The sequence below is a fragment of the Halichondria panicea genome, chromosome 11 (genome assembly GCF_963675165.1).
Source record: "Halichondria panicea chromosome 11, odHalPani1.1, whole genome shotgun sequence".
Lineage (NCBI taxonomy): Eukaryota > Metazoa > Porifera > Demospongiae > Suberitida > Halichondriidae > Halichondria > Halichondria panicea.
Window position 1 is genome coordinate 2,559,038 of NC_087387.1, and position 24,865 is coordinate 2,583,902.

A 24,865-nucleotide genomic window follows, 5' to 3' on the forward strand; every position below is an offset into this window, starting at 1 on the left:
ACCGGTCAGAGTCTATATAAGAGAGACTCTCCGCTCAGTTTAGTTTTGCACCTTCTTTTTAGTCAATTGTATAGCTTCTACTCTTTGGAGTAGGCCAAAAGATAAAGTAAGTTGGGGCTACTATTCTTTTGAATAGGCCAACAAAAAAAATAAAAAAACAAAACAAAATAAATAAATAAATAATAAAGAGGATAACCTCTCCCACTCAGTCTCAGTCTCTCAGCAGCTTTCAGTCTCTCAGGTTCTCAACAGTCTCTTTCAGGTCTCTTTCAGCAATCTCTTAGTCTCTCAGGTTTCTCAGCAGTCGATCTCTCAGGTCTCTCAGCTCAGCAATCTCTCAGTCTCAGTCTCTCAATCTCTCAGTCTCTCAGCAGTCTTTCTCCAAGTGCCGTTCCACACAGATGCTGCAAACACAAGGTGCGCTCTTATTAGAATTTCAGGTACTCAGCAGTCTCTTTCAGGTCTCTTTCAGCAATCCAATCCAATCCAATCCAATCCAATCCAATTACAGTGATTACACCCATTACGGTGATTACACTCATTACGGTGATTACACCCATTACGGTGATTTCACTCATTACGATGATTACACCCATTACGGTGATTACACCCATTACGGTGATTACATACATTACGGTGATTACACCCATTACGGTGATTACATACATTACGGTGATTACGGTGATTACACCCATTACATACATTACGGTGATTACATACATTACAGTGGTTACACCCATTACGGTGATTACATACATTACGGTGATTACACTCATTACGGTGATTACGATCATTACACCTATTACGGTGATTACACCCATTACGGTGATTACACTCATTACGATGATTACACCCATTACGGTGATTACACCCATTACGGTGATTACACTCATTACGGTGATTTCACTCATTACGATGATTACACCCATTACGGTTATTACACCCATTACAGTGATTACATACATTACGGTGATTACGGTGATTACACCCATTACATACATTACGGTGATTACATACCATTACGGTGATTACATACATTACGGTGATTACACCCATTACGGTGATTACATACATTACGGTGATTACGGTGATTACACCCATTACATACATTACGGTGATTACATACATTACAGTGGTTACACCCATTACGGTGATTACATACATTACGGTGATTACACTCATTACGGTGATTACGATCATTACACCTATTACGGTGATTACACCCATTACGGTGATTACACTCATTACGATGATTACACCCATTACGGTGATTACACCCATTACGGTGATTACACTCATTACGGTGATTTCACTCATTACGATGATTACACCCATTACGGTTATTACACCCATTACGGTGATTACATACATTACGGTGATTACGGTGATTACACCCATTACATACATTACGGTGATTACATACCATTACGGTGATTACATACATTACGGTGATTACACCCATTACGGTGATTACATACATTACGGTGATTACGGTGATTACACCCATTACATACATTACGGTGATTACATACATTACAGTGGTTACACCCATTACGGTGATTACATACATTACGGTGATTACACTCATTACGGTGATTACAATCATTACACCCATTACGGTGATTACACCCATTATGGTGATTACACTCATTACGATGATTACACCCATTACGGTGATTACACCCATTACGGTGATTACATACATTACGGTGATTACGGTGATTACACCCATTACATACATTACGGTGATTACATACATTACAGTGATTACACCCATTACGGTGATTACATACATTACGGTGATTACGGTGATTACGATCATTACACCCATTACAGTAATTACACCCATTACGGTGATTACATACATTACGGTGATTACGGTGATTACACCCATTACATACATTACGGTGATTGCACCCATTATGGTGATTACACCCATTACGGTGATTACATACATTACGGTGATTACACCCATTACGGTGATTACATACATTACGGTGATTACACCCATTACTATGATTACACTCATTACAGTGATTACACTCATTACAGTGATTACATGCATTACGGTGATTACACTCATTACGGTGATTACACCCATTACGGTGATTACACTCATTACGGTGATTACACCCATTACGGTGATTACACTCATTACGATGATTACACCCATTACGGTGATTACTTTTTTTTTTTTTTTTTTTTTTAATAAAAGTTACTCATGTAGGGTACTAATCTAGGCAAGACAAAATAATAAAGAGTACAACAAGAAAAACAAAAACAAAAATTATACAAAAAGGAAAAATATACTTGTTAGTCCATTTGGCATAAGTGTGCCTCGGCCGACACCAAATCCATTGGTGGGATGGTCTTGATGGCACGACCACGGGAGGACCGGGAGCCTCGAACACATTGTATAGCAGATCTGAGCAGACTATATGATAGGGAGCATCTTAGCCAGTTTATGACCTGGTGGTATGGTTGGTCCCATTTCTCAGCTAGGAGGGAAGCCAATCTTTTGTAGAACACTGTTGCTTCTTTTCCTAGCCCCCCACTTGCGGAGAGCACTAAGGGGGTGAAGGACGCATGTTCCACCTCCCTCACTCTTTGCTCATAGGCTCTTTTCTTCTCTAGTTCGTGTTTTCTGAAGCACTGCTCCAGGCTCGTGTTCCTGTTCGATGGTGCGTGGGGGTTAAACACTCTGACATCTACAAAGGTTCTCTCCAGTCTTCCTCCCCAGAAGCCGTTTGCCGCGATGTCTAGTCGGGCGTTATCCGTCGTAATGGCGGTGCGTCTTGCCATGGTCTCCGAGGAGAGTGGTTGGAGATCCGGTTCCACACACACGTCATTGCAGACTTCCGTCATTAGGGTGGCAGTTAGATCTCTGATCTCGTTGTGGCGTATTGACGGGAATCCACCTCTTGGGCAGGAGAGAGCATGTTCGATAGTGAAATTTGCACCACAGACACAGTTTGTAGCAGTGTTTGGCGGACACCATCCATATCTCAGGGCCAGAGCGTCTACAAACGCGCCTTTGTGTAGGCAGAACCCATGCTCCTCCAGAGGCAACGTCGTCAACCAGCTTGAGGAGCCCTTTTCCTTTGCTAGATCCATGGCTGATGGTGATTACACCCATTACTATGATTACACTCATTACGATGATTACACCCATTACGGTGATTACACCCATTACGGTGATTACGGTGATTACACACATTACAGTGATTACACCCATTACGGTGATTACGGTGATTACACTCATTACGGTGATTACGATCATTACACCCATTACGGTGATTACATACATTACGGTGATTACACCCATTACGGTGATTACATACATTACGGTGATTACACCCATTACGGTGATTACATACATTACGGTGATTACACCCATTACGGTGATTACATACATTACGGTGATTACACCCATTACGGTGATTACATACATTACAGTGATTACACCCATTACGGTGATTACACCCATTACGGTGATTACACACATTACGGTGATTACACGATTCATGACATCATTACAATGACATCACTGCTTTCTCCTAGTACTTTCACTTTCTAGATACACTTTACATGAGCCCACTACCTTAATGCCAGCTAAGCCTGGATTGATTTAGTTTTTGTGAGAAACCTCGTAGAGAACTGAACGCTGTGTGTGTCTGTATCTTGTGTGTTGTTTGGTTGTTATTGCTACCGTGAATAGCTATAGTCCTACCTCAGTAGTCCTATCTAGAGTGTTGTATCGGTGACAATATACTACAGCCACGTGGAGCCCTGGAAAGAGACTCCACACTGGCTCTACTATGTACCTACTCCGCGGTTCCATCAGCCATTGCATATGTCAGCCTGGTGTCGTACTTGTAATACTCCAGGCCAGTGCATGTCACCCAGGTGCCGTATTTGTCGGTATAAGATTCTAAGCTTCTTTACTCACTCTGCTGTGATCCTATATCTATATATGATTGTCCTCTCTGTAAATTACTTTTCATCGCCCTTCGTAGTTACTGCTATAAGTTTCCTATATACATACTATAGTACACATGCGCAAGCGAAGTATACGGTAGTGTGTTTACTTGGAATGCCATTACAACCCCTAGTAATTTTAGATTTTTTACAACAATCATGGTCGATCATTACCCACTCTTAATTTTCCTGTGATTCTGGATTCTGCCTGCATGCAGCAAAACAAGATGTTTATCATGATAATTATGATGATTCAGTATGTGTGCATGTATATATAGTAGCTTTATGTTGTGTATAGCTTTGGCATCTCCACCGATGCATCTGCACCCGTGTTGCTTTCATTAGTTTAGTCCCTGCTAATTGAATCGCTGATAATCAGCTTCGGGAATCCATGCTACTGCTTTTCATATTGATTTGTACAAACGTTGTGAGACACACATGTATTTACAGGTCTATCTACAGCTGCTGCATGATCGTAAGGGTTTAGTATACTTACGTGTTTTTAGTTGACGACATATCATCACGATCTGTTGTGTAACTGTTAATACATGCACTGTGTATTATAATTATCTTAATCCTCCATCCACACATCACGGTATAGGTCAACGTCCTAATATAGTACAGCTACGCAGTTTCAAATTGAATGACAATCGAGTTATTGATATTGTCACTGAAGTCGGATCGAACTACAAAAAATTTGGAGAGCTTCTTCTGGAAAGTGAAACTGAAGTGAACATAATTGAAATGAGTAGCCACTATGACCCAAAGACTATTGTGGATAAAATCCTGTGTGAATGGATAGCTGGTAAAGGAAGACATCCACTAACTTGGCAGACACTGGTGGATACTATTGAAGAATCTGACTTAAGAACTTTGGCGTCAGATCTCCGAGGACACCTTTCATAAGAAGAATTGTAACAGTTATTATATAATTATTATACCAAGGGCTTATACTATATAAAGAGAAGAGGGCATGCACCTCAGACCCATCAAAATTCATAATTATCTGACAGTGTTAGTATCTAGTGGGAAAATGTACAGTGCCTTTAGTCTATAGAGTAAATAAACGCAATTTGGTACGTGTTAGTACATAAATGTAAATATTTTGAGATTGGAATATTTCTAAGAAAATATGATGATACCATTGTGTTGGTGAACAAATTATCTAAAACATATACAAAAATATTTCCATGGCAACCAAAGGTGGTGGGTATGTGGTGGTTTATAAAACACCAACATTTTTCAATAGTGGACAATCGCTTAGCGATGGAAAAGACCAATTGTTTTCGGCTAAGGTATGGAACTTTGGCACAACATTCCTGAATAGTTTAGCTAACATATGCATGATTACGTATAGCTTACATAAGTACACATACTGATTAATACTCAATTATGGGATATTTTAGGTGCCTTTTCGCTTAGCGATGGAACTCAAGCAAATTTGTCGGCTAAGGTCTAATTGTTTTTGCACATTAATTGTTAATAAATTTTCTATCTTTTGATACAAAAAAGTTGTCCTGCAATACTTTAGTTCCAGAGATATTTCATATTACACATATATTTTACGATCACCCCCATTTTTACCTAAAATGATTTCCCACTACAACAACTTTTGGGGAAATATTTTCAAATAAGGTTGTAGCTTATTTATTCACCTACACAATGGTATCAGCACAATTTCTTAGAAATGTTCCAATCTTGAGATACATTTAAGTACAACTACTCACTCTGTGGTTAAATTTACTCTCAAAGCTGAAGGCACTGTAGAGGAATCTATTTGGTGGTAGGAGGGGGTGTTTCATGGCAGCACCAATCAGATTGCAGAGTTCTTACAACCAGGACAGGAAATCAAATAACAAACAGCGCAGCAACACACACAGCCAAACTGGTCTGCTGCATGGCCCATGAAAGGCCACTATAGATAGGGCGGAAAGGGATGTGTTCTTTTAATTCTAATTAGATCTATAAAAAAAACTATATAGATCTAGGTCTAGCTGATGAACGTACCCGGCTACAACTACAGCTACAAAGCACTCTGTTTGAATGGCAAAACTAATTGTCTTCTCCACTTTTATCCTTGCTCTATCTACGAGATGTGGTGGAGGTAGATTCTAAATAATTTTCTACTCATGCATGTGTAAAATTATAATATCTATCTATAATTTATCATGTGTATAGATCTATCATATTGACTGTAATGTGACAGTGGCTGAGTGATATAGTCATATATTCATCCCATGTAGCTGCAGGCCAAAGACTGAACAGTTCACTGGCACAGTAAGTCTGATATAATTATAGCCATACACTGTACTAATTTTACAGCATACACACATGCACATAGCTACATGTATACTCAGCTTCGAATCCAGGCCGATTAAAATATGTATTTTAATTAATCGGCCTGGATTTGAGGCTAACACACATTCGACTCATGCAGTCACATCAGTCACATCATCTCCACGCCCATGCATGGCCATCTTAGTGTGATTATATTGCTGGTGAAAAACCTTTGCAAATATTATTAGTGAGCCAAATCAGCAGAATTGACCCTTTTCGTTGAACGAAAACTACCTTTCTAAGCTTATAACGGCAAGAGTTCATTATAGGAAGAGTACGCAACTCCACATAAAACCATTCCGGCCAACCTAAGTCACAACTATGCACATGCGCATCGCTGTTGTATAAACTGTGAAATCAAATTTCCAACATTACAGTCATAATTGTTATAATTATCACTGATGCTATTCATTTACAACTACCAGTAATTGGGTTTCTGGGCAACTATAGGAAACCATTAAGCTACGCCCCTGGTGTATTGCGCAAGCACATACATGGGGTAGAAATTCTGATTGTAGCCTGCCTGCCTTAGGTCATGTCAAACCACACAGTTTACATTACTACAAGTGTTTGTAACGTATACAGAGAGACAACTGGTGTGGCTAGCTCCCCTTCATGTACTCTTGATACCGTATATATGTAGTTGTTGCCCAGTGAGTGGGCAGATCAAAGCAATCCAGTGCTCAGTATATGGCATGTTGCATCACTGCCATGGCTGCAATACGTTATAGTTGTGACACATGCATGAGTGCCACATGGGATATATTGGCTCAGTAGTGACTTAGGCCCGAGGGCCACAGGCCTCGAGGGCAAAGGCACTACTGAGCCAATATATCCAATGTGCGCACGAGTGAGCTGTGTAACAACTGATTTGTTGCATTCCTTGTGCATTCCTTTCCGTGTACACATCACTCCTTTTATAGGACAACTAGTTTCAACTACTTGTGGTGGCTGTGGAATGCACCCAGACTCATGAAAAACGTTTAATAATACACAGGAAGTCATGAATAAACTGAATGAAAACCACAACTTAAGATTTTTAAGGGTGTGTATATCTTTACGACCGGATATGACGTTTTGGGTGTGGTTTGGCAGGTAAAATGGTTAAATAGACTGCATTAATGATCGACAGAACCGCAAAATTATTAATTAGATTCAGCCACCTCGCTATTCCGGCCAAGCTGCACTGTCCCAATTAAGGGTGACCGAGAAATAAAAAATAAAAAAATAAATACCGACCATGCAGCATCGAAATGTATGATGTAACCTTTCCTTCAGGTACAACTGCACTCCTGTGGGCAATACCCACCCTTGTTATTCATTACCAGGCCGAAACAGTTTTTACCAATACCCTCAAAAACTCCCGGCTACTCTCACGAGCAACAACATGTCACTGGATGTCGGGCATATAAACCTCCTCCTCACACTTATAAACAACATGAACCCCCCAAGTCATCCCGACTGTGTAACGATGGTAACCCATACCCTGTGCTTGGTTTTGAATCCTCCCTGTAATAAAGACACAGGTCTGCTAATACCTATCTGTGATACAAGTTGTTTCGCCTTTTGTCGTATTTGGGAAGAGGGGGGGTGTAGAAATTTGCAAGAATTTGGTGATGGTCTACTAAATTCCAGCTTCATTGATACTGGTACAGTGAGTGTGCTCATTAAAATACTGCTCGATTTTGAGTGTGCAATCCCAACCAGCTACTATTTTTATGATGACTTGAACTCGCTCATTGATTCCAGTCAGTGCACTGATCTGTTCAGTTCCTCAAAGAAGGGTACGTATACATAATTATAATGCCAGCATGCTGTATGTTTTATTTACAATTTCTCGAAAATATCTCTCTGTGATTCCTGTGTATATATATTTATAGCGGGAAACTTTCGTGGGTGAAAATTTTCGCTATTTGCATGGCTCCAGTACGGTGGCCCTGAGTGCTACTCCAGTTGGTAGTTGGCAGTTGGTAGTTGGCAGTTGTACGGTGGCCCTGAGCGTTACTAGAGTTCACCTTAGCTACTTGATAGTTCACCTACCTTAGCTACTTGATAGTAGTATCAAGTAGCTAAGGTGAACTAATAGCAACGCTCAGGGCCACCGTACCCAACTCCCAACTGCAAACTACCAACTGCCAACTGCCAACTGCCAACTACGTGTTTGAACTATCAAGTAGCAACTGTGAACTACCAACTACGCATTTGAACTATCAAGTAGCAACTGCGAACTACCAACTACGCATTTGAACTATCAAGTATGAACTACCAACTAGAGTAGCGCTCAGGGCCACCGTACTCCAGAGCCCTCAGCAGAAATGTTCGTGGGTTCTAATATTTGCGGTTAAATGTCAGGAAACCACACCCACCAATAGCTTTGCATGTGAAAATACCGGTGCGTGCATGGGAGTTTATCCAGGTTTTATTTTTCGCGTTACTGCTCTACCCTCGAAAATTACGAAATGTTGCACCCCACGAAAATGTCCCGCTATATATATACGGTATACATGCGTAAATGTAAATTGATGTGCATTTCCTTCGTTTATGCAGAAAGTCGTATAAATGCACCATACAAGTGAGTTTATGTTTATAGTTTGTCCATATAAATATTGTTAACTTATACTATAGCTGTGTGGAAGCCCCATTACTGGGTACAGAATGTGAAAATACACCACTGGCTCAATACAATCATTACATACCCTTGGAAGGTAGAGACACAGGCTCCCTTCTACACCTGTTGAATAGTTTGAAACTAGAGAACGTGACGACATACTGTACTGAAGTTTTCACATTTGTGAGCTGTTTCTACATCTTTCCACCATGTGATCCTACCAAAGGGTATCGGATTGAAATTTGCTCGGATTTGTGTAACAACATCACCTCTTTGATTAAGGAATGTGGTCAGCCATACACTGAAAGTAATGCACTCGCAGTAGTTCTCGATGTGTTCAACTGTTCTGAGTTTCAGTTTGTTACCTGTGGTTTCCCGGAAACAATGTCTACTGGCCAATGTATTGACACACTATCCTACTCAGGTAAAAAAGTACATCTGATATTACTTATAATTATTACGAATAGAGCTTAAATTTCAGCATGCGCATGTATGTAGCATGAGACCGAGTGTTTTATGGCACAAGCACGAGGGTGAGTTGCCTGTATATGAAGATTCATAATTATGTGTTTTATATCATGGCGCCCTCTTACCAAATCATGCCTTGAGGGTACGCGACCGTGTAATAAAAATAATAAAGAACTGTACCGTATTACTAGAATATTTTGCGGGTGAAAAACCTTTGCGAATGAGCCAAATCAGCAGAAAATTTGACCCTTTGTGATCTAACTATTGCGTTCTGGCAAGGATCGTGTGTATTTACTAGTAATAATTTAGGTTTTGTGTTGATGCGAATTGATCAACCCTCGCAAAATTCGCAAATGTTTGATGCTCGCAAAACATTCTTTATAATTATGACTTTATACACCCTTGAAGTTGTTACGTTGACAACGTGAAGTAAGCATAATTATTATATATATTATATAGGCGACCTATATATACTATATATATAATACTCTTCTCACCAATTAAAAGACAAAGGTACTCCTCAGAAATGACGGATCTAAAGAGGGGCTAGCAATTACAACCCGTGTATACAGCGCAAAATTGGGAAATACGCCCCTTTTGGCCACACTCATGCATGTAATTAAATGTTTTGATAAAATAGCGCAGTATCTCTATCTAGCTAGTAGCCATGGAGAGATATAACCTTTTAGTTTACTTAAACTGAACAAATATAGTATAGCAGGGCTTACAGAACTACCTGTTGAAACTATAAATAGAAAAAGTTGCTTAAGCCTCCCACTCACTTCTGTCTGAGAAAGGGGTTCAATTAAAGCCAAAGAACCCTCTATATAGATCCACCATGTACTGTCCTGGATGGAAACTCTAATTAGGCATGCATCTAAGCTACTTGGCTGCATGCAGTGAAACAATACATGGTGCATTAATTGCACACCATGGCCCGCATTAATTGGCGGCATGCATGCATGCAGTGAATCAAATAATGTGCATATATGGTCCATTCGTTAACCTCATTCATGCATGCATGGTGCATGACACTTTATTAGTACAACTTTACTCATTATTACAGCACCCATTGATGCCGCAACCATAGCAGGTGGTACTGTTGCAGGTGTTCTGCTCATGCTGGTGGCCACTTTCAGTCTAGTCATTGTTTTCAAGACTATAAGAAAAAGAAAAGCAAATTCTAGCCAGCTTGGATACAAGGGCACAGTAACGCTGAGGTTAATTTGTCAGCTATATAGTTTTCTTACACATAATTATACAACAATCTATACCAGTATAAAATTATACTAGTCTGGGAAAAAACAGTTCAAGGTGAAAGTTGCTTATACGCTGTTAATATGTGTTATTAACATGGGGCGTTGGGATTTAAGTTTCCCTGATTTTGGTGCTGGCCAATCCTAACAACTTTCACATTGTAAATGTTTTTTTCTAGACTACTATTGTATACAGAAAGTGCACTATATTACTACTGATAGTGTAGCTGCATGTACTTTTGTGTGAGTGTATAATTATGTATTATCATCATGTGATCAGCTTCTTAATTGTAAAAATTATATGCAGACGTGGTGATAGAAAAGACTCCTCTGCTAACAAAATAGGTATAAGTTTACACTTTTTTATCGCCGCGTATATAGTGGTTAATTGACTACACAGACGATCCGTACCACTTAAATGAGCTCACTAATGTGGCCGAAGGTTTTACCTTGTCGAAAGAAGATCATCATTTCTATAAACAGGTGTTTTCCGCCACACTTGTCTCCTATTCTTTATTAACTGTGGAAAAAGAAATCGGTCAAGGTTAGTAGTGTTCACCCATGCATGCAGTGTTATCATTCTTCTGTTAATGCATGTATGCACAGGTGCATTTGGTAAAGTCTATCTTGGAAGATTGAAACTGGTGAATAATGCTGACGTCAAAACAAGGCCCATTGCTATTAAGACAATCAAAAGTAAGTCCTTAAGTTTACAAACTGACTGTTTTACTTACATTCAATAATCAGATTTGACCTCTGAAAATGAGGTAAAGGCTTTCTTTGAAGAGAGCTTGGTCATGAAAGACTTTAAGCATTCAAACATTCTCGGTCTCACTGGAGTGTGTTTTGACACGCCTGATGGAATGCCCTACATTCTGCTTCCTTACATGGCAAATGGAAGCTTGAAGGATTACCTAAAGGGGAAACGAACCCATGTGACAAATGTGGACATCTTGCCAGAGGTTTATAAAATCTAAAATCTGTGGGTGTTCATTCTGCATGCATGCAGGGTTCCATTTTCATATTGTCACAACTATACATGAGTCATATCCAGTGACAGTTTCAACATCTGTATGTAATATTGTGTCAGTATTATCCTACATGCATGACTGTGCATGTACTTATACAAATTAATTAACTTTGGGAAATGCTTGCATGACTTAGCAGCTTATTAATTTTGTATCATTTAAACCGATTCAGGACTTAAGTTTGTCCACCCTGGTGCGGATGTGTATGGATGTAGCCAGTGGTATGGAGTATCTTGCAATGGAAAAGTTTGTGCACAGAGACTTAGCAGCAAGGAACTGCATGTAAGACTTAGTGCCATGTATATGCATGCCAGTATTAACAGTAGACTCTCGTTAATCCGGTCACCCTTGGGTGCAGCTTGGCCGGAATAGCGAGGTGGCTGTATTTCAGGAAATAGCCGCGGCTTAAAACGACAATATAATAACAAATTTTGCGATTCTTGTCTCGAAGATAATGAATAATAATAAATCATTCTGCTCTCTATTTAATGTGCCAAACCAAACCCAAAACGTTATATCTGGCCGTAATAAAAACAATAAGAACAAAGCATCGCCTACACATACATGCATGCAGAGTTGAACGATGGCGGCATGACCATATACAAAACAACCAACACCAACCTATCTTGTTTTTTTTGTATTGAAAATTACTAGCACTTAATTGTCTATTATTAATTGTCTTCAGGGTGGACACTCAACTGGCTGTAAAGCTTGGAGACTTTGGGCTGGCCAGGGATATCTACAGCAGTAACTACTACAGAGCAAAAAAGGATGCCAAGATCCCAGTCAAGTGGATGGCTCCAGAGACACTAATTGATGCCATTAGCAACGAGAAAACTGATGTGGTGAGTCTATTCCTGTTCTCTAAGAACATGTACGTATATACAAGGCTCCTTTCTTACATCCATGCATAATATTATTATACTGTGCCCATCATAGAACGTAACTCCACGCAGGCATCATATGAATTTACAGAAACCCATGCAATAGCTTATGTGCCTATAACACTGTGTATACTACTCCCTTTGCAATTATAATGTATTATGATTATTTTATTTATTAACACAGTGGTCATATGGAGTGACTTGTTGGGAGGTGTTTTCTTTGGGACGAGCCCCTTATCCTGGAATAGAGAATCAGGACATCATTAAATATATTACCAATGATGGTCGAAGATTAGAGAAGCCATCCCTCTGTCCTGTTAAGCTGTAAGTTAGGTAGAAACAGGCTAGACATCTTTGGGGATACATGCATGCATGCATGCAGAGCTATAGGGTCATGGCCTTTGTTGAGGGGTTGTCTTATATATACAATACGGTTTACTTGCTTGTACTTTGATTTTACTGTATATAATAATTATAGTCTCATAAAAATAGCACTGAATGTTATTGTGATAGGAGGCTCCTCATGCAATTATCGAGTAAAGTATATGACAATATCATGCATATATAATTATAAATAAATCATGCAATCATGCCTTAATTGGGGGATTCCAATCTACATACAATGTCATTATTTTCTTATGCCTCGATGTGCGCATGTGCAAGCGAGGCTTCTTACATAGCCAATTAATCTTATCTACTATAAACCACACACAAAATGTCATATCCGGCCTACATTAAAAACCTAGTTTGGGGCATCCAGAATGCGGAATAGCGAGTGGCCGCATTTTAGGCCGAGTTTTGTGCAGTAAAAACATCTAGCTAGCAATCCAGAAATTATTACCCGTTCTGGAAATGATCAACTATGATAATTGGCTAAAAGCACTTAAATAGAGAGCATAATGATTCATTATTTATTATCCTCAAGACAGAACTGCAAAATTAGTCATTAGATTTGAGGTAGGGTGATTTTTAGCCGCTGCTATTTTTTGAAATGCAGCCACTACACCTCGCTATTCCGGCCAAGCTGCACTGTCCCACCAAGGGTGGCCGGACTAATTGTACTGTATAAGTATGAGTTTTAAGGTTGAATGGAAAGTTTGGAGTTAGCTAGCTTGCTTAGCATTTTCTCAAAAGTACATTTTCATTAGAAAAAAGAAGAAACATTATTAGTGTGGACTAGCGTTAATTATAAATTCGCTAAAATGAGTACCCGTTTAATAGTAACGATGTCATCAATTTTCGCAGTTTTTGGGTATATATTGGCCTGCATGAATCTCGAAACGTTATTGCGCCTCAAAATTTGGAATCATTGTATACCGTATAATAAGTGTATGCGCCTATAGAGAAAAGAGCAGACCTCTATGCGCCTATTATCCGAATGCGCTTATAGAGATTAACCACATTAACCAGTGGTGGATCCAGACAGGTTCCATGGAACAAAACTCGAAAACAAACACAAATTTTATCTGCTATAATTTTGCGGTTCTGTCTTGAGGATAATGAATAATGAATCATTATGCTCTCTATAGCTATTTAAATGTAATTTGCTATAAACCACACACAAAATGTCATATCCGGCCTATTTTAAAAACCTAGTTTGGGGCATCCAGAATACGGAATAGCGAGTGGCCGAATTTCAGGCCGAGTTTTTTTTTTGTTTGTGAACTTTGACTCTAGAATTTCACACAAGAACACACTGTGATGGAGCTCAACTTACTAGCTAGCTGTACTATTTAACTCCGACTCGTACTGCATGGTATACTGGAATGATAATGTAATTGGTGTGGGCAGGGCCATTTTGATGCGCATGCTGACTGTTGAGGAAGAGTGATGACCTTTTTTTAGGTGAAATTCACGAGTATCAGCGCCTGCAAAGCAAGGAGTGAGTTTGCCAGACCAAATCTACAACCCCTTACACTTTTGGAACCCCCTCTCAAAATTCCTGGATCTGCCACTGTTAACCACGCCCACGACGTTTCAATGACATATGCATGTGCACTTCTCCATTAGCGCATACCGTATATGCTCGATCAGAGGCCGCACTCAAATAGTAGCCTCAGTGAACTTTGACTCTAGCATTTCTGTACGTAGCTAGCAGCTAGCTACATGTACGTACGTAGCTACTAGGTACAGGTAGCAGCTTGTTAGTGCTTCACAAAGACTTTCTCATGGCAGAGTTCAAGTTTTTATGCAGGTGAAAATATTTTTTGATACAGTACTTCCGGTAGTGTAAAAGGGCTCGGCTATCCTTGAAAATAAAATCCGCAAAATGTTTATTTTGAGCTATCTGTCATTATTATAGGCTATAGGTATGTCTTTCAAAAATGTACTATTGACATAATGGTGATGCATTCAGGTACAGTTTGGTGATGGGTGGGTGTTGGGAGCTACTGCCCGAGAGAAGGCCTACTTTCAGCCAGCTGGTGGTGCAACTGCAAGAATACTGGGAAGAGGAGCATGCATACGTGGTAGATTGACTGTGAGAAAATTTAATTCTTCGATTCGGTCCCTGCATTCATTTGACTGACATCAGCTTTAACAGTTAATTTCATAATTGCATTTTAAAACAGTTTTTTTGCACTATGATGTATATATATTTTTTCTTTGCTATGATAAATACAGTATAGATACAAATGTTTAAAGGAAGAAGGATTGGTACCGGAGTGGTGCACGTGATGCTTTCACATTGGATCTGCAAGTCACAGAGGAGGTCTGACACGAGTACCTCAATTAGGCTAAAATTGAGGTAATTAGTCACATGCAACAATGACTTTACTGTTGAATTTTGCACCTGACCAAGCCTAATCGAGGTACTTGTACCTCCTCGGATCTGCAGTGTATAGTGGGGCCTCGAAAACTATTCGCCTTTCACCCTATAAATGGGGCTATTTTGTCGGGAACTCACTCAAAATAAGAAAGTTGTGTTCCCTAGCTCGAGACATCAGCAATTTATAACAAGCCATGCATGCGCGTGCTAATGACTGACCACACCCAGTGAAAAGAGATTTCCAAAGTTTTATATACTATTATTTTAACTTTTAAGCGTGCTGGTTAAAATTTATAGCTATACTACAATAGGTATAGATCCTTTAAATATAAGCAGACTGGTTATTATATGCACTGTGTGTAGAAATATAGGCCATCAGCTTGGCCATAGACGGCCGGCCGCGCCCATCTATAGCTTTGGCTTGTGGAGACAGCCTCGAATGAATCACGGGGTAAAGTAGACTGATGTTACTCAAGGGATCTACATGCGTGAGCATGCATGCATACAATTATAGAGTTGTATATATAATTTATATATACCGGTTTCTCACATTGATAAATTGCGTATAATGAACAGTGAGTTGCATGCCCTTGGTTATACGATAGATAGAAAGGAAAAGGGATTGGGAACGAAGGTATCATAAAAATGGGGGCATGAATACGAAATTTGCTGAGTCTGAAAATAGGCCGAGTTGCATGCCCCACCTATTCGGGTGAGGGCATGAATGCATGTGCTATGATTTGAATCGTAAAAATACCCAGATTTTGTATATAGAATGGCAGGGTAGATCCAGGGGAGGGGAATATATCCTCCTTAATACCAAATTCTATCAGTTATAGCGCTATAGCTAGCTACTTACGAAGCGTGATCCCTATATATACATAATAATTATAGTAAGATGTTCCTTCTCTCTATTTTTACGGTACATGATAAAAAAATCATGCATGTGCAAGTGGCCATTACTACGTTTATATATATACACACACACAAGAATAATAGCTTTTATACGCGATGATTGGAGACCACACCTTCAAGTATGCATGAGGTCAAATAAGTTTCCTGGACATGGGCAGTATGACTGTTATTAAAGCTAGATATTGCTAGATATTGCTCCATCATTCTATCATAGATACTACTAGCCTCGATTCCAGGCCGCTTGAACAAGGCCTTGTTCAAGCGGCCTGGAATCGAGGCTAAGATACTACATGTATACGATTCTATACTCTGCAAAATCATTAAAGTATTTCAAGACAGTGAACCAACCACCATCAGAGGACGAATCTGATCACACTCTACCGGGTAAAAATACTTTACAATAATTATAATAAGAATCCCTAAATAATTAAACTAATCGTCTATACTATGGTTTCGATACAGAATGATGTTCTTGGTGATTGCACTAGCCTCGACGAGAGCCTTGGTAAGAACTTTGATGAGAACCTTGAGAACCGAGGAGATGTGGTCGACAAATCCATCGAAGCAATGTTCCTGCTGATACTCCATCACAGTTCTACTGTCGTTCGATATCGATCCCGGTACTCGACCATCTGCTCAGAGATGAAATCTCGCTTCAGCGCCCATCAGAAAACAGCTCTACAAGGTCTCTCCATAGTTCCATCAATTATGGTGGGCCTCTTGGCAGAAGATTACAGCTCCAAAGTCAGCCAACTAGTTGACCTGTACAAGGATGATCTCCCATCACCAACCCGCATCGAGAGTGAGCTACACTGCTGGCAGATGAAGTGGAAGCAATACTGTAAGGACCATGGAGATAGTAGCCTTCCACGAAGTCCTACTGTTACTCTCAAGCACGCCACGACCATGTTCCCCAATATCAGAGCCTTGGTTAGTATATTGTGCACTCTGCCTGTCACTAGCTGCTCAGCAGAGAGGTCTTTCAGTGGTCTAAAAAGAATTAAGACGGCAGTACGATCATCTATGACAACAGAACGACTAACTGGACTATCACTTCTACACATACACCGTGACATACCTGTAAATATTGATGTAGCTATAGATGAGTTTTGTAGGCGTCATCCAAGAAGGATGCAGATGGTAGATCTGCTTGAAGATTGATTGTCTTTGTCCTATTGTCAAAGGCGTGTTGTCATGCGCAGTAACACTAATGCAGGAGTGGCTTCCTGCACGGTGGGCGCGGCTTCCGGTGCGTGGGCGTACCCCAAATTTTTAGCGCTGTCGCGCGACCTGAGCACCCTCCTACCAGAGATTCAAAAGAAAGGGGATTGGAAACGAAATTTTTACGAAATTTTTGCGTGAAGCATTCCGCGTTATAGGGCGTGGCTAAAACTACAAAGGATTATAGTCAGCATGCTCATTACCTGTCTTGACTGCTCTACATACATAGAAACAGTGAAATTGATCATTTTTAATGTTGATTTTTCTAAAAAGTAAAGAGAATTTAGCTCTAAAAAGTCGACTAAGCCATGCAGCCACTATTACTAGACAAATAAATGCTATGCAAGAAGAAATAGCCTTTACTATGAAGTCGTAGGAGGGACAGGCCTGTGGTGTGTCTAAAAGTATACTAAAGCAGTTTGAAGGACTATACTGCAAACGTTTATGAACAGTACAGCTTATTTATAGCATGAAGCCATTCTATGTAGCACTTAGATACATAATAACCAAGTCAAGCAGTGTCCTTTGCTGTTTTGACTTCACAGGAGGGACAGAGAAAAGTTGACATAGAGTAATTCAACTTTCAAGCTAAACTCAAAAAAATTGGAAACAGAGTAAAGACAACGGACTTAGAGCTGTCAGTGGTATAAGCTTACTTCTCTCAAGTATCTCCCAGGCCCTGAGTGATCTCTAGTGGATAGGAGAGCTAGAAACCAGGGATACAAAACCGTAGCGCAGTCCTCCATGTAATTATTTGCGAGCGCAATAATTACACGGAGTGCTTCACCGGATGTCAGTCCTTTTACATAGGGCGTGGGCGGTCGTTTCCAATCCCCTTTCTTTTGACGAGAGCCTAAAGACAGGAATATGTCCATGAACTTTGACCTTATAATTAATTTTTGACTGTAATGTGGGGGCTGGCTCCAGAGGATTTTGCACAAGAAGCACATGAAACTTTAAATCATCAATTAATACTAGATCTAGTGCAGATCCATACAGGGTATTAAAATAATGTGCTCATGCATCCCAACATGTTGTAAAACTATTCAAATTAATACAGCAAACATTGTTTTATTGCACAAAAACAATCATTATTGTGAAAGAACATTCTGCCATTTGTGTTCGCCTCTTCACTTATGAGGCAGAGCAGTCTGATTTGTCCTATAGCCTCGGTCCCAAGGACAATGCTACAATAGCCCCAGTAGAACTCCACTCAAAATTTGAATATGTACTCAGTGCAGAAGCCACACAGTAATGATGCACAGGAACATGGGTAAAGAATCCAGAAATGAGAAGTGAACGACAGACTCTTTGTAGACCAAGACGTTGCAGATCTCAAGGATTGCTTTCACTTGTACAGTACGGCCTGGGAAATGGTGAAACAACAATTACAAGTGAGATAGTATGAAACGTATGGAGTAAATGGACATATAGCGGAAAAGAAGAAACAAGAGTGAAGGTGGTGCGAAGGGTCTGTCTTTACAAACAAGCGTTACTAATACTAGATCTACATCAGACATGTATCTATACCATACCATGTACCAGCTAGCTATTGTGTATACTGCATGTACTGTACTGAGATGATATAATTATAATTTTATAGACTAGAGTCTTCCTAATTTTATCTTACTTGTGCCATAGATAGTAGAGAATACATGGTTCACCACAAGGAGGCTAGCAACGACTGCAGTCTGTTCCCTCTAGCCCCAGGCCCTAACTAGCTAGCTAGCTAGCTCTCATCCATGCATCTCGCTCTCAAGCTCTGGTGATTTCACAGTTTGAATATTAACGGCCATTAAAACGTGTATTTATATGCAAGGTTCAAAGGTGGACATTGGACATATTCCTGTATTTAGTCGCTTTCTTCTTTTGTATCTCTGCTCCTACTGATATTCCTAGAAACGCCACTGACCCCAGTGTCATCGGGTAGCCCGGGTGTCACAGGGTTTAACCGTAAACGTTGAAATTTTCGACGGGTGTTTAATTCGTTTTTTCGTCCTTGGACTTATTCAACAGGAGGAATAGGTCGCCTCCTCGAGGAGGCGACCTAGCGTTAAATTAGAGACGGATCGGCCTGGGATCGAGGCTACCTTGGACCATAGATTGAAAAGGAAGGGGATTGGAAACGACCAGGCCTCCCTATGTAAATGGTTGAAACACTCCGCGTTATGATTTCGCGCTCGCGATTATTTTTGTTTTGACCGTACTATGGTTGCATTTCAACTGTTTCTAGCTCTCCTATCCACTAGCGATCACTCAGAGGCTGGGAGGTTACTCTAGAGAAGTAAGTTTACATCACTGACAAGCTCTAACTTGTCTAAGTCCGCTGTCTTTACTCTGTTTTTAGTTTTTGTTGAGTATAGCTTGAATTACTCCATGTCAACTTTTCTCTTTCCCTGCTGCGAAGCCTAAACAGCAAAAGACATTGCTTGACTTGGTTATTATGTATCTAAGTGCTATATAGAATGGTTTCATGCCATGGATAAGCTTTACTGTTCATAAACGTTTGCAGTACCGTACCCTCGCGAAAATAAGCCCATCTTGAATAAAAGCCCATACCCTCTTTTGCTTCGAAGTTCTTGCACGAGGGTATTTTCACTCGATTATAAGCCCACCCAGAATAAGAAGTTGAGCATGCGCAGTAGCTGAATGCCACATGTGAAGAAAGGAAGTTTTAGGTAGTAGCTAGCTAGTAAGACTATACTCCTTGCTGGACCAAGATCAGACATTATAACTTTCTCTGTATGGATCTGTTTGCCCCTGAAGATGTATATGCAGGGAACAAGTAGTCCTATATGCTGAGAAGGAAACACAAAGTCTATTAAAGAAAGTTATCACACAGGCTAATTTTGCAGGTTACCTTGCCTTGGTTTTCTGAAACAAAGTACCTGATAGCTGCTCTGTAGGAGTATGACCTACCATCCTTCGAGAAGTTCCTGCTACATCTGACATCAACAAGCAACGAATAGAGTCAGAGTCCACTTCTTCATGTTCATTCTCTTGCCATGCTTTAATCATACTCATGCATTAGTTTATAACATTAAAATGTTCATACCATCTATTAAAATGAAAATACAATAAATTAATAAAGAATTGGCATAGAGCAAAGTATAAACCTCGATTTGAGGCCGCGAGTGGGCGTATATTCGAATGAAAACTCGCCATTCGCGATTAAACGCCCAGTCCCCTAATAAGCCTAGACTTCTCGCAGAAAAGGGTGGGCGTATTTTCGCGACGGTAAGGTATAGTCCTTCAAACTGCTTTAGTATACTTTTAGACACACCACAGGCCTTGACCTCTCACGACTTCATAGTAAGGGCTATTCCTTCTTTTATACCATTTATTTGTTTAGTGATAGTGGTTGCGTTGCTTAGTCGACCTTTTAGAGCTATATTCTCTTTACTTTTTAGAATATTCAACATTAAAAGTGATCAATTTCACCATTTCTATGTACAGCACATTGTATGGCAACCAAGACAGGTAATGAGCATGCTGACTATAAAATAATCCCTTTGTAGTTTTAGCCACGTCCTATAACGCGGAGTGTTTCACGCAAACATTTTCGTTTCCAATCCCCTTCCTTTTCAATCTATGCTTGGACTCAACGCACGAAATTAAATAATTAAGCCACACCTACGTTAATATAACGGACGAAAATTTATGCGCACGAAATTTAAGAATTGTGGGCCTAGTGCAGAAAGTGCGAAATTTTGATGCGTCGAAAATTTCAACGTTTACGGTTAAGACTATGCTGGACAAATCGGTCCATGAAGCGGTGGCCAGCTCACTGACGGGGTTCATGGCAACCCTGGACGCCCGGATTCGTGCCGCCATCCCCACCCCGTCGTCGGCCAGCGGGACTCCGGCAGGAGCCTTACCTGCTTTCGTACCAGGTTCGCCATACTATCCTACAAATATACTATAGCCAGGTGCCAGGGGAGCGACACAGCCCCCCCCCCAGGGAAGCATCAACAGGAGGAATAGGTCCCCTGGCACGCAATACTGTAGCAGTGTAAACTAGTTATCAAGCATACAGCATGACGACCGTAAACGAGTACACACAGTCGCTTAAGCCAAGTTAAAAACCCCCAAGCACCCTAAGCATACTATTTATCACAACGAATTAGCACCAGTGGTGCGACCAAGCTCCCTCAATCTGGGGCAGTGCTGGTCCGGGTGGCAGACCCAGGCTTTGTACCTCAAAGTACTAACAAGCCCAGCAGCTTACCGGGTCTAGGCCACCCCCACAGTACTTTCTATTGCTCATCCGCTAATCATGTGCCACATGCACACACACCCAATAGGGTTGCTATCAGGAGGGCTCGGCGGTATGCCCAGCAGCGGGTCCATCCTATCTCTCGGACTAGGCAGCTTCCCAAGCCGCCCAACTCCACTGACCTCAACACTAGGACGGGATTCCCACCCGTCCCTGCCACCGACGCTACCAGCTCTGCCAACAATCCCATCGGTGCTTCCTAGCACTTCAAAGGCCTCTGACACGGTTGTGGCAGCCCCAGCCTTGAAACGCTCCCTCGTGGATCAGATCCTCGCTGAGAAGTACGTGGACTTTGGGGAACTCCCCCCTGCCAAAGGTCTCGGAAAGGCCATGTCCGGGGATGCAAAAGGACAAATTGTCCTTATCCAGGCGGCTGACTACTTGCAGTCCAGACGGCAGGTAAAGGACTTCGCCACATGGAGCCAGTGCTTTGCACTGTACTCGGCTGAGCAGACACCCCAGTAGCCTCGATCCCAGGCCGATCCGTCTCTAATTGAACGCTAGGTCGCCTCCTCGGCCTGGTATTGATTGTATCTGGGCGTGTATCTGGGCATGTGCTGTGGTTGCTGTGGTTGCTCAGGTATTCGCTCAAAAAGAGCGAATACCTGAGCAAGGTGGAGCGAATAGAAACACTAATAGTGTATGTAAGCATACTTACTCCGTAAAATCACCGTGAAATCACAAAGAACTCCGTGTCATAGGTCTATTCTTTGCAAGTTTAGTTTGTCATAGATATAGGCTTAGCTAGCTAGAGTGTGAGGAGCTGTCTTGTGCGAAGGAAGAAGGAGTATCACTCTTGTGAAAGAACAGACCTAGGTTCTCAAGTTTCTGCTATCAGTGGCTACTTTTGATTGACTACACAATTTAATACAAGCGCTTGATTAGACCATTGATTGCCAGATACACTTGGTAGAGTCTATCCTCAGACTCTGGCCATCGATCTCTTGTATACTATGCTCAGGGGTGTCCACAAGTGGCTGGGCCTGGGATGTATTGTCAAGGTGAGCGATATAAATCAATAATACCCTTTTCATCATTGGAAATTGTACACTATAGCCTATAGCCCAATCCTTGGTATCTGGATCAAGATATGACATTACGGCACTGGCACTGGTGTTGTGTTAGCCTCCTTCACCGGCCTTCAAGGAAGTGCGGCCTGGGATCGTGGCTAGTTTTGTGTGGACCATCACTGTGAGTTACAAAATGTATAGTGGAATGGTGAATTTAAGTTCATACTAATTTGTATACAGGAGCAAAATGGAACCTTCCCCTCCAACCCCCGTCGTACTCTTCCTAGCTGATGGGTGTGAACTCATTGAAAGAGGATGCCCCAGTGCCACTCGTGTCCTTCCCAAGGGTCCGATCTTATAGAACTACCTGCACTAAAACTACTGACGTGGAATGGCTCTTTCAACACTTGTGGTTGCTATCCTGACCAGTGACGTCAGGATTCTACTGTCTCTTGATGCACTGTGAACACACAATCTTTGTTATGCCACCTGAAGGCTTAGCAGGCATATCCAACGCAGTAATTATTAAGTCTTTCTGGAAGCTCTTGTTTGAGATCTTCGCTTCTAAACATCTGCATTTATTATGGACGCAGTACTGGCTGTGCACAGTATTAATTTCTAGTGTCATTATATCACTGTATTTTTAGCCAACTGTGATGAACTGAAGATTTTACAGTACATTGCTGATACTTACCAGTTTCCGGTCACGCCCAGATACAATCAATACCCGGCCGAGGAGGCGACCTAGCGTTCAATTAGAGACGGATCGGCCTGGGATCGAGGCTAACACCCCAGTAGAGCCCAATCTTTCTTCCAAACTGAGCAAAAAGTTCCGTTGGCCCTCGTGGATCATCTACGATCAGCAATTTCGTCACGAGGCAGCAGCAATACGAAGTGGGACAGGGTGGACAGCAGCATCCACGCCCAATGCTTTACGGGAATGTCGCTATGCGAGGAGGGCTGGTGCTCGCTGTGTGCCTCCCTGGACCATGTCCGAACCACCTGCCCATTCAAACCCCCGGTCGACTATTACCGCCGACCCCCATCGGAAGGCTACCAACCCCCATCGGATTACCAGCGACCCACATCCGGCCTGTCAGTCGACTATGCTCAGAGCAGGCGGCCGTCGCTTAGAACCAAGCCACCCTCCAAATGGGCCCGACCCCAATTCCCCTCAGAGGAGGCATGCAGAAAATGGAACCGATACAACTATATGGACTGCCCCCACGGCGACACATGTGGCTATGCCCACGTATGCTCAAACTGTCGAGAGGTCAATCATGGGGTGCTGAAATGCATCTCACAAGGCGGCATGAACACTCACAATGGACACTCCTATAGTGTTATACCCCCTTTTGCATTGTTGTTCTCTCATTGTTTCATATGCTCATGAAATCTTTATATAACATGTTCATGACAGTGCAGGGCATAGATACACCAGATATATATACCAAATCAAGCATGCTATACACACGGGCACTAAATACATGGCATCAATTCGCCACAAAGATTATACCCTCTCCGCCCTCACCTCACAGAACCCTATGCCCCGTTGTACATCCATCAGCTGGCACAACTAGAAGCGTGTGTACCGACCCACCCAGTGGGCACACCGGTGGTGTTATCAGGAATATCCACACCACTCATCACCACGGTCTGGGAATCAGAACTAGCCCACCACCCCAGCCCAACGTTCGCCCACTATATCGTTAACGGCATCCGGCAGGGTTTCCGGATTGGCTGCAGCCGCCAACTCCAGCTAACAAGCGCCTCGACGAACATGGCATCGGCACTGGAGCACCCCGAAGTAGTCTCAGAGTACCTGCGACAGGAGCTACTTCTGAACCGCATGGTGATCATCCCCCGCTCCCACCTCCCACTCATACAAGGCTACATCAGCCCATTTGGGGTGATCCCAAAGCGAGCTAAGCCAGGAAAGTGGCGCCTGATCGTAGACCTCTCGTCACCTACTAATGCTAGCGTCAACGACGGGATACACAAGGAGTCTTGCAGCAAAACCTACATAACTATCGACCACATCGTGGACATCATCCTACAACTGGGTAAAGGCACCCTCATGGCAAAAGCTGATATCAAACAGGCCTATCACATAGTCC

General features: G+C 41.6%; 2 protein-coding genes and 1 long non-coding RNA gene across 3 annotated transcripts; 2 read left to right on the plus strand and 1 right to left on the minus strand.

The window, feature by feature from the left end:
- Positions 1 to 2,185: 2,185 nt before the first annotated feature.
- LOC135343707 (uncharacterized) lies at positions 2,186 to 3,114 on the minus strand. Its single transcript, XM_064540702.1, has one exon. It carries the CDS (start codon positions 3,112 to 3,114, stop codon positions 2,314 to 2,316), a length of 801 nt encoding a protein of 266 aa, XP_064396772.1. The 3' UTR covers positions 2,186 to 2,313.
- A 2,748-nt stretch (positions 3,115 to 5,862) lies between these two features.
- LOC135344500 (fibroblast growth factor receptor 3-like) lies at positions 5,863 to 15,219 on the plus strand. Its single transcript, XM_064541710.1, has 14 exons — positions 5,863 to 6,082; positions 6,222 to 6,255; positions 7,594 to 8,099; positions 8,863 to 8,887; positions 8,941 to 9,347; positions 10,458 to 10,611; positions 10,955 to 10,992; positions 11,048 to 11,191; positions 11,254 to 11,343; positions 11,395 to 11,609; positions 11,848 to 11,957; positions 12,361 to 12,520; positions 12,744 to 12,883; positions 14,916 to 15,219. Exons 1-14 carry the CDS (start codon positions 6,022 to 6,024, stop codon positions 15,034 to 15,036), a joined length of 2,205 nt encoding a protein of 734 aa, XP_064397780.1. The 5' UTR covers positions 5,863 to 6,021; the 3' UTR covers positions 15,037 to 15,219.
- Positions 15,220 to 22,247: 7,028 nt separating this feature from the next.
- LOC135344387 (uncharacterized) lies at positions 22,248 to 23,365 on the plus strand. Its single transcript, XR_010397431.1, has 3 exons — positions 22,248 to 22,739; positions 22,795 to 22,929; positions 22,989 to 23,365. It is a non-coding gene; the product is annotated as an uncharacterized LOC135344387 (long non-coding RNA).
- Positions 23,366 to 24,865: the final 1,500 nt, after the last annotated feature.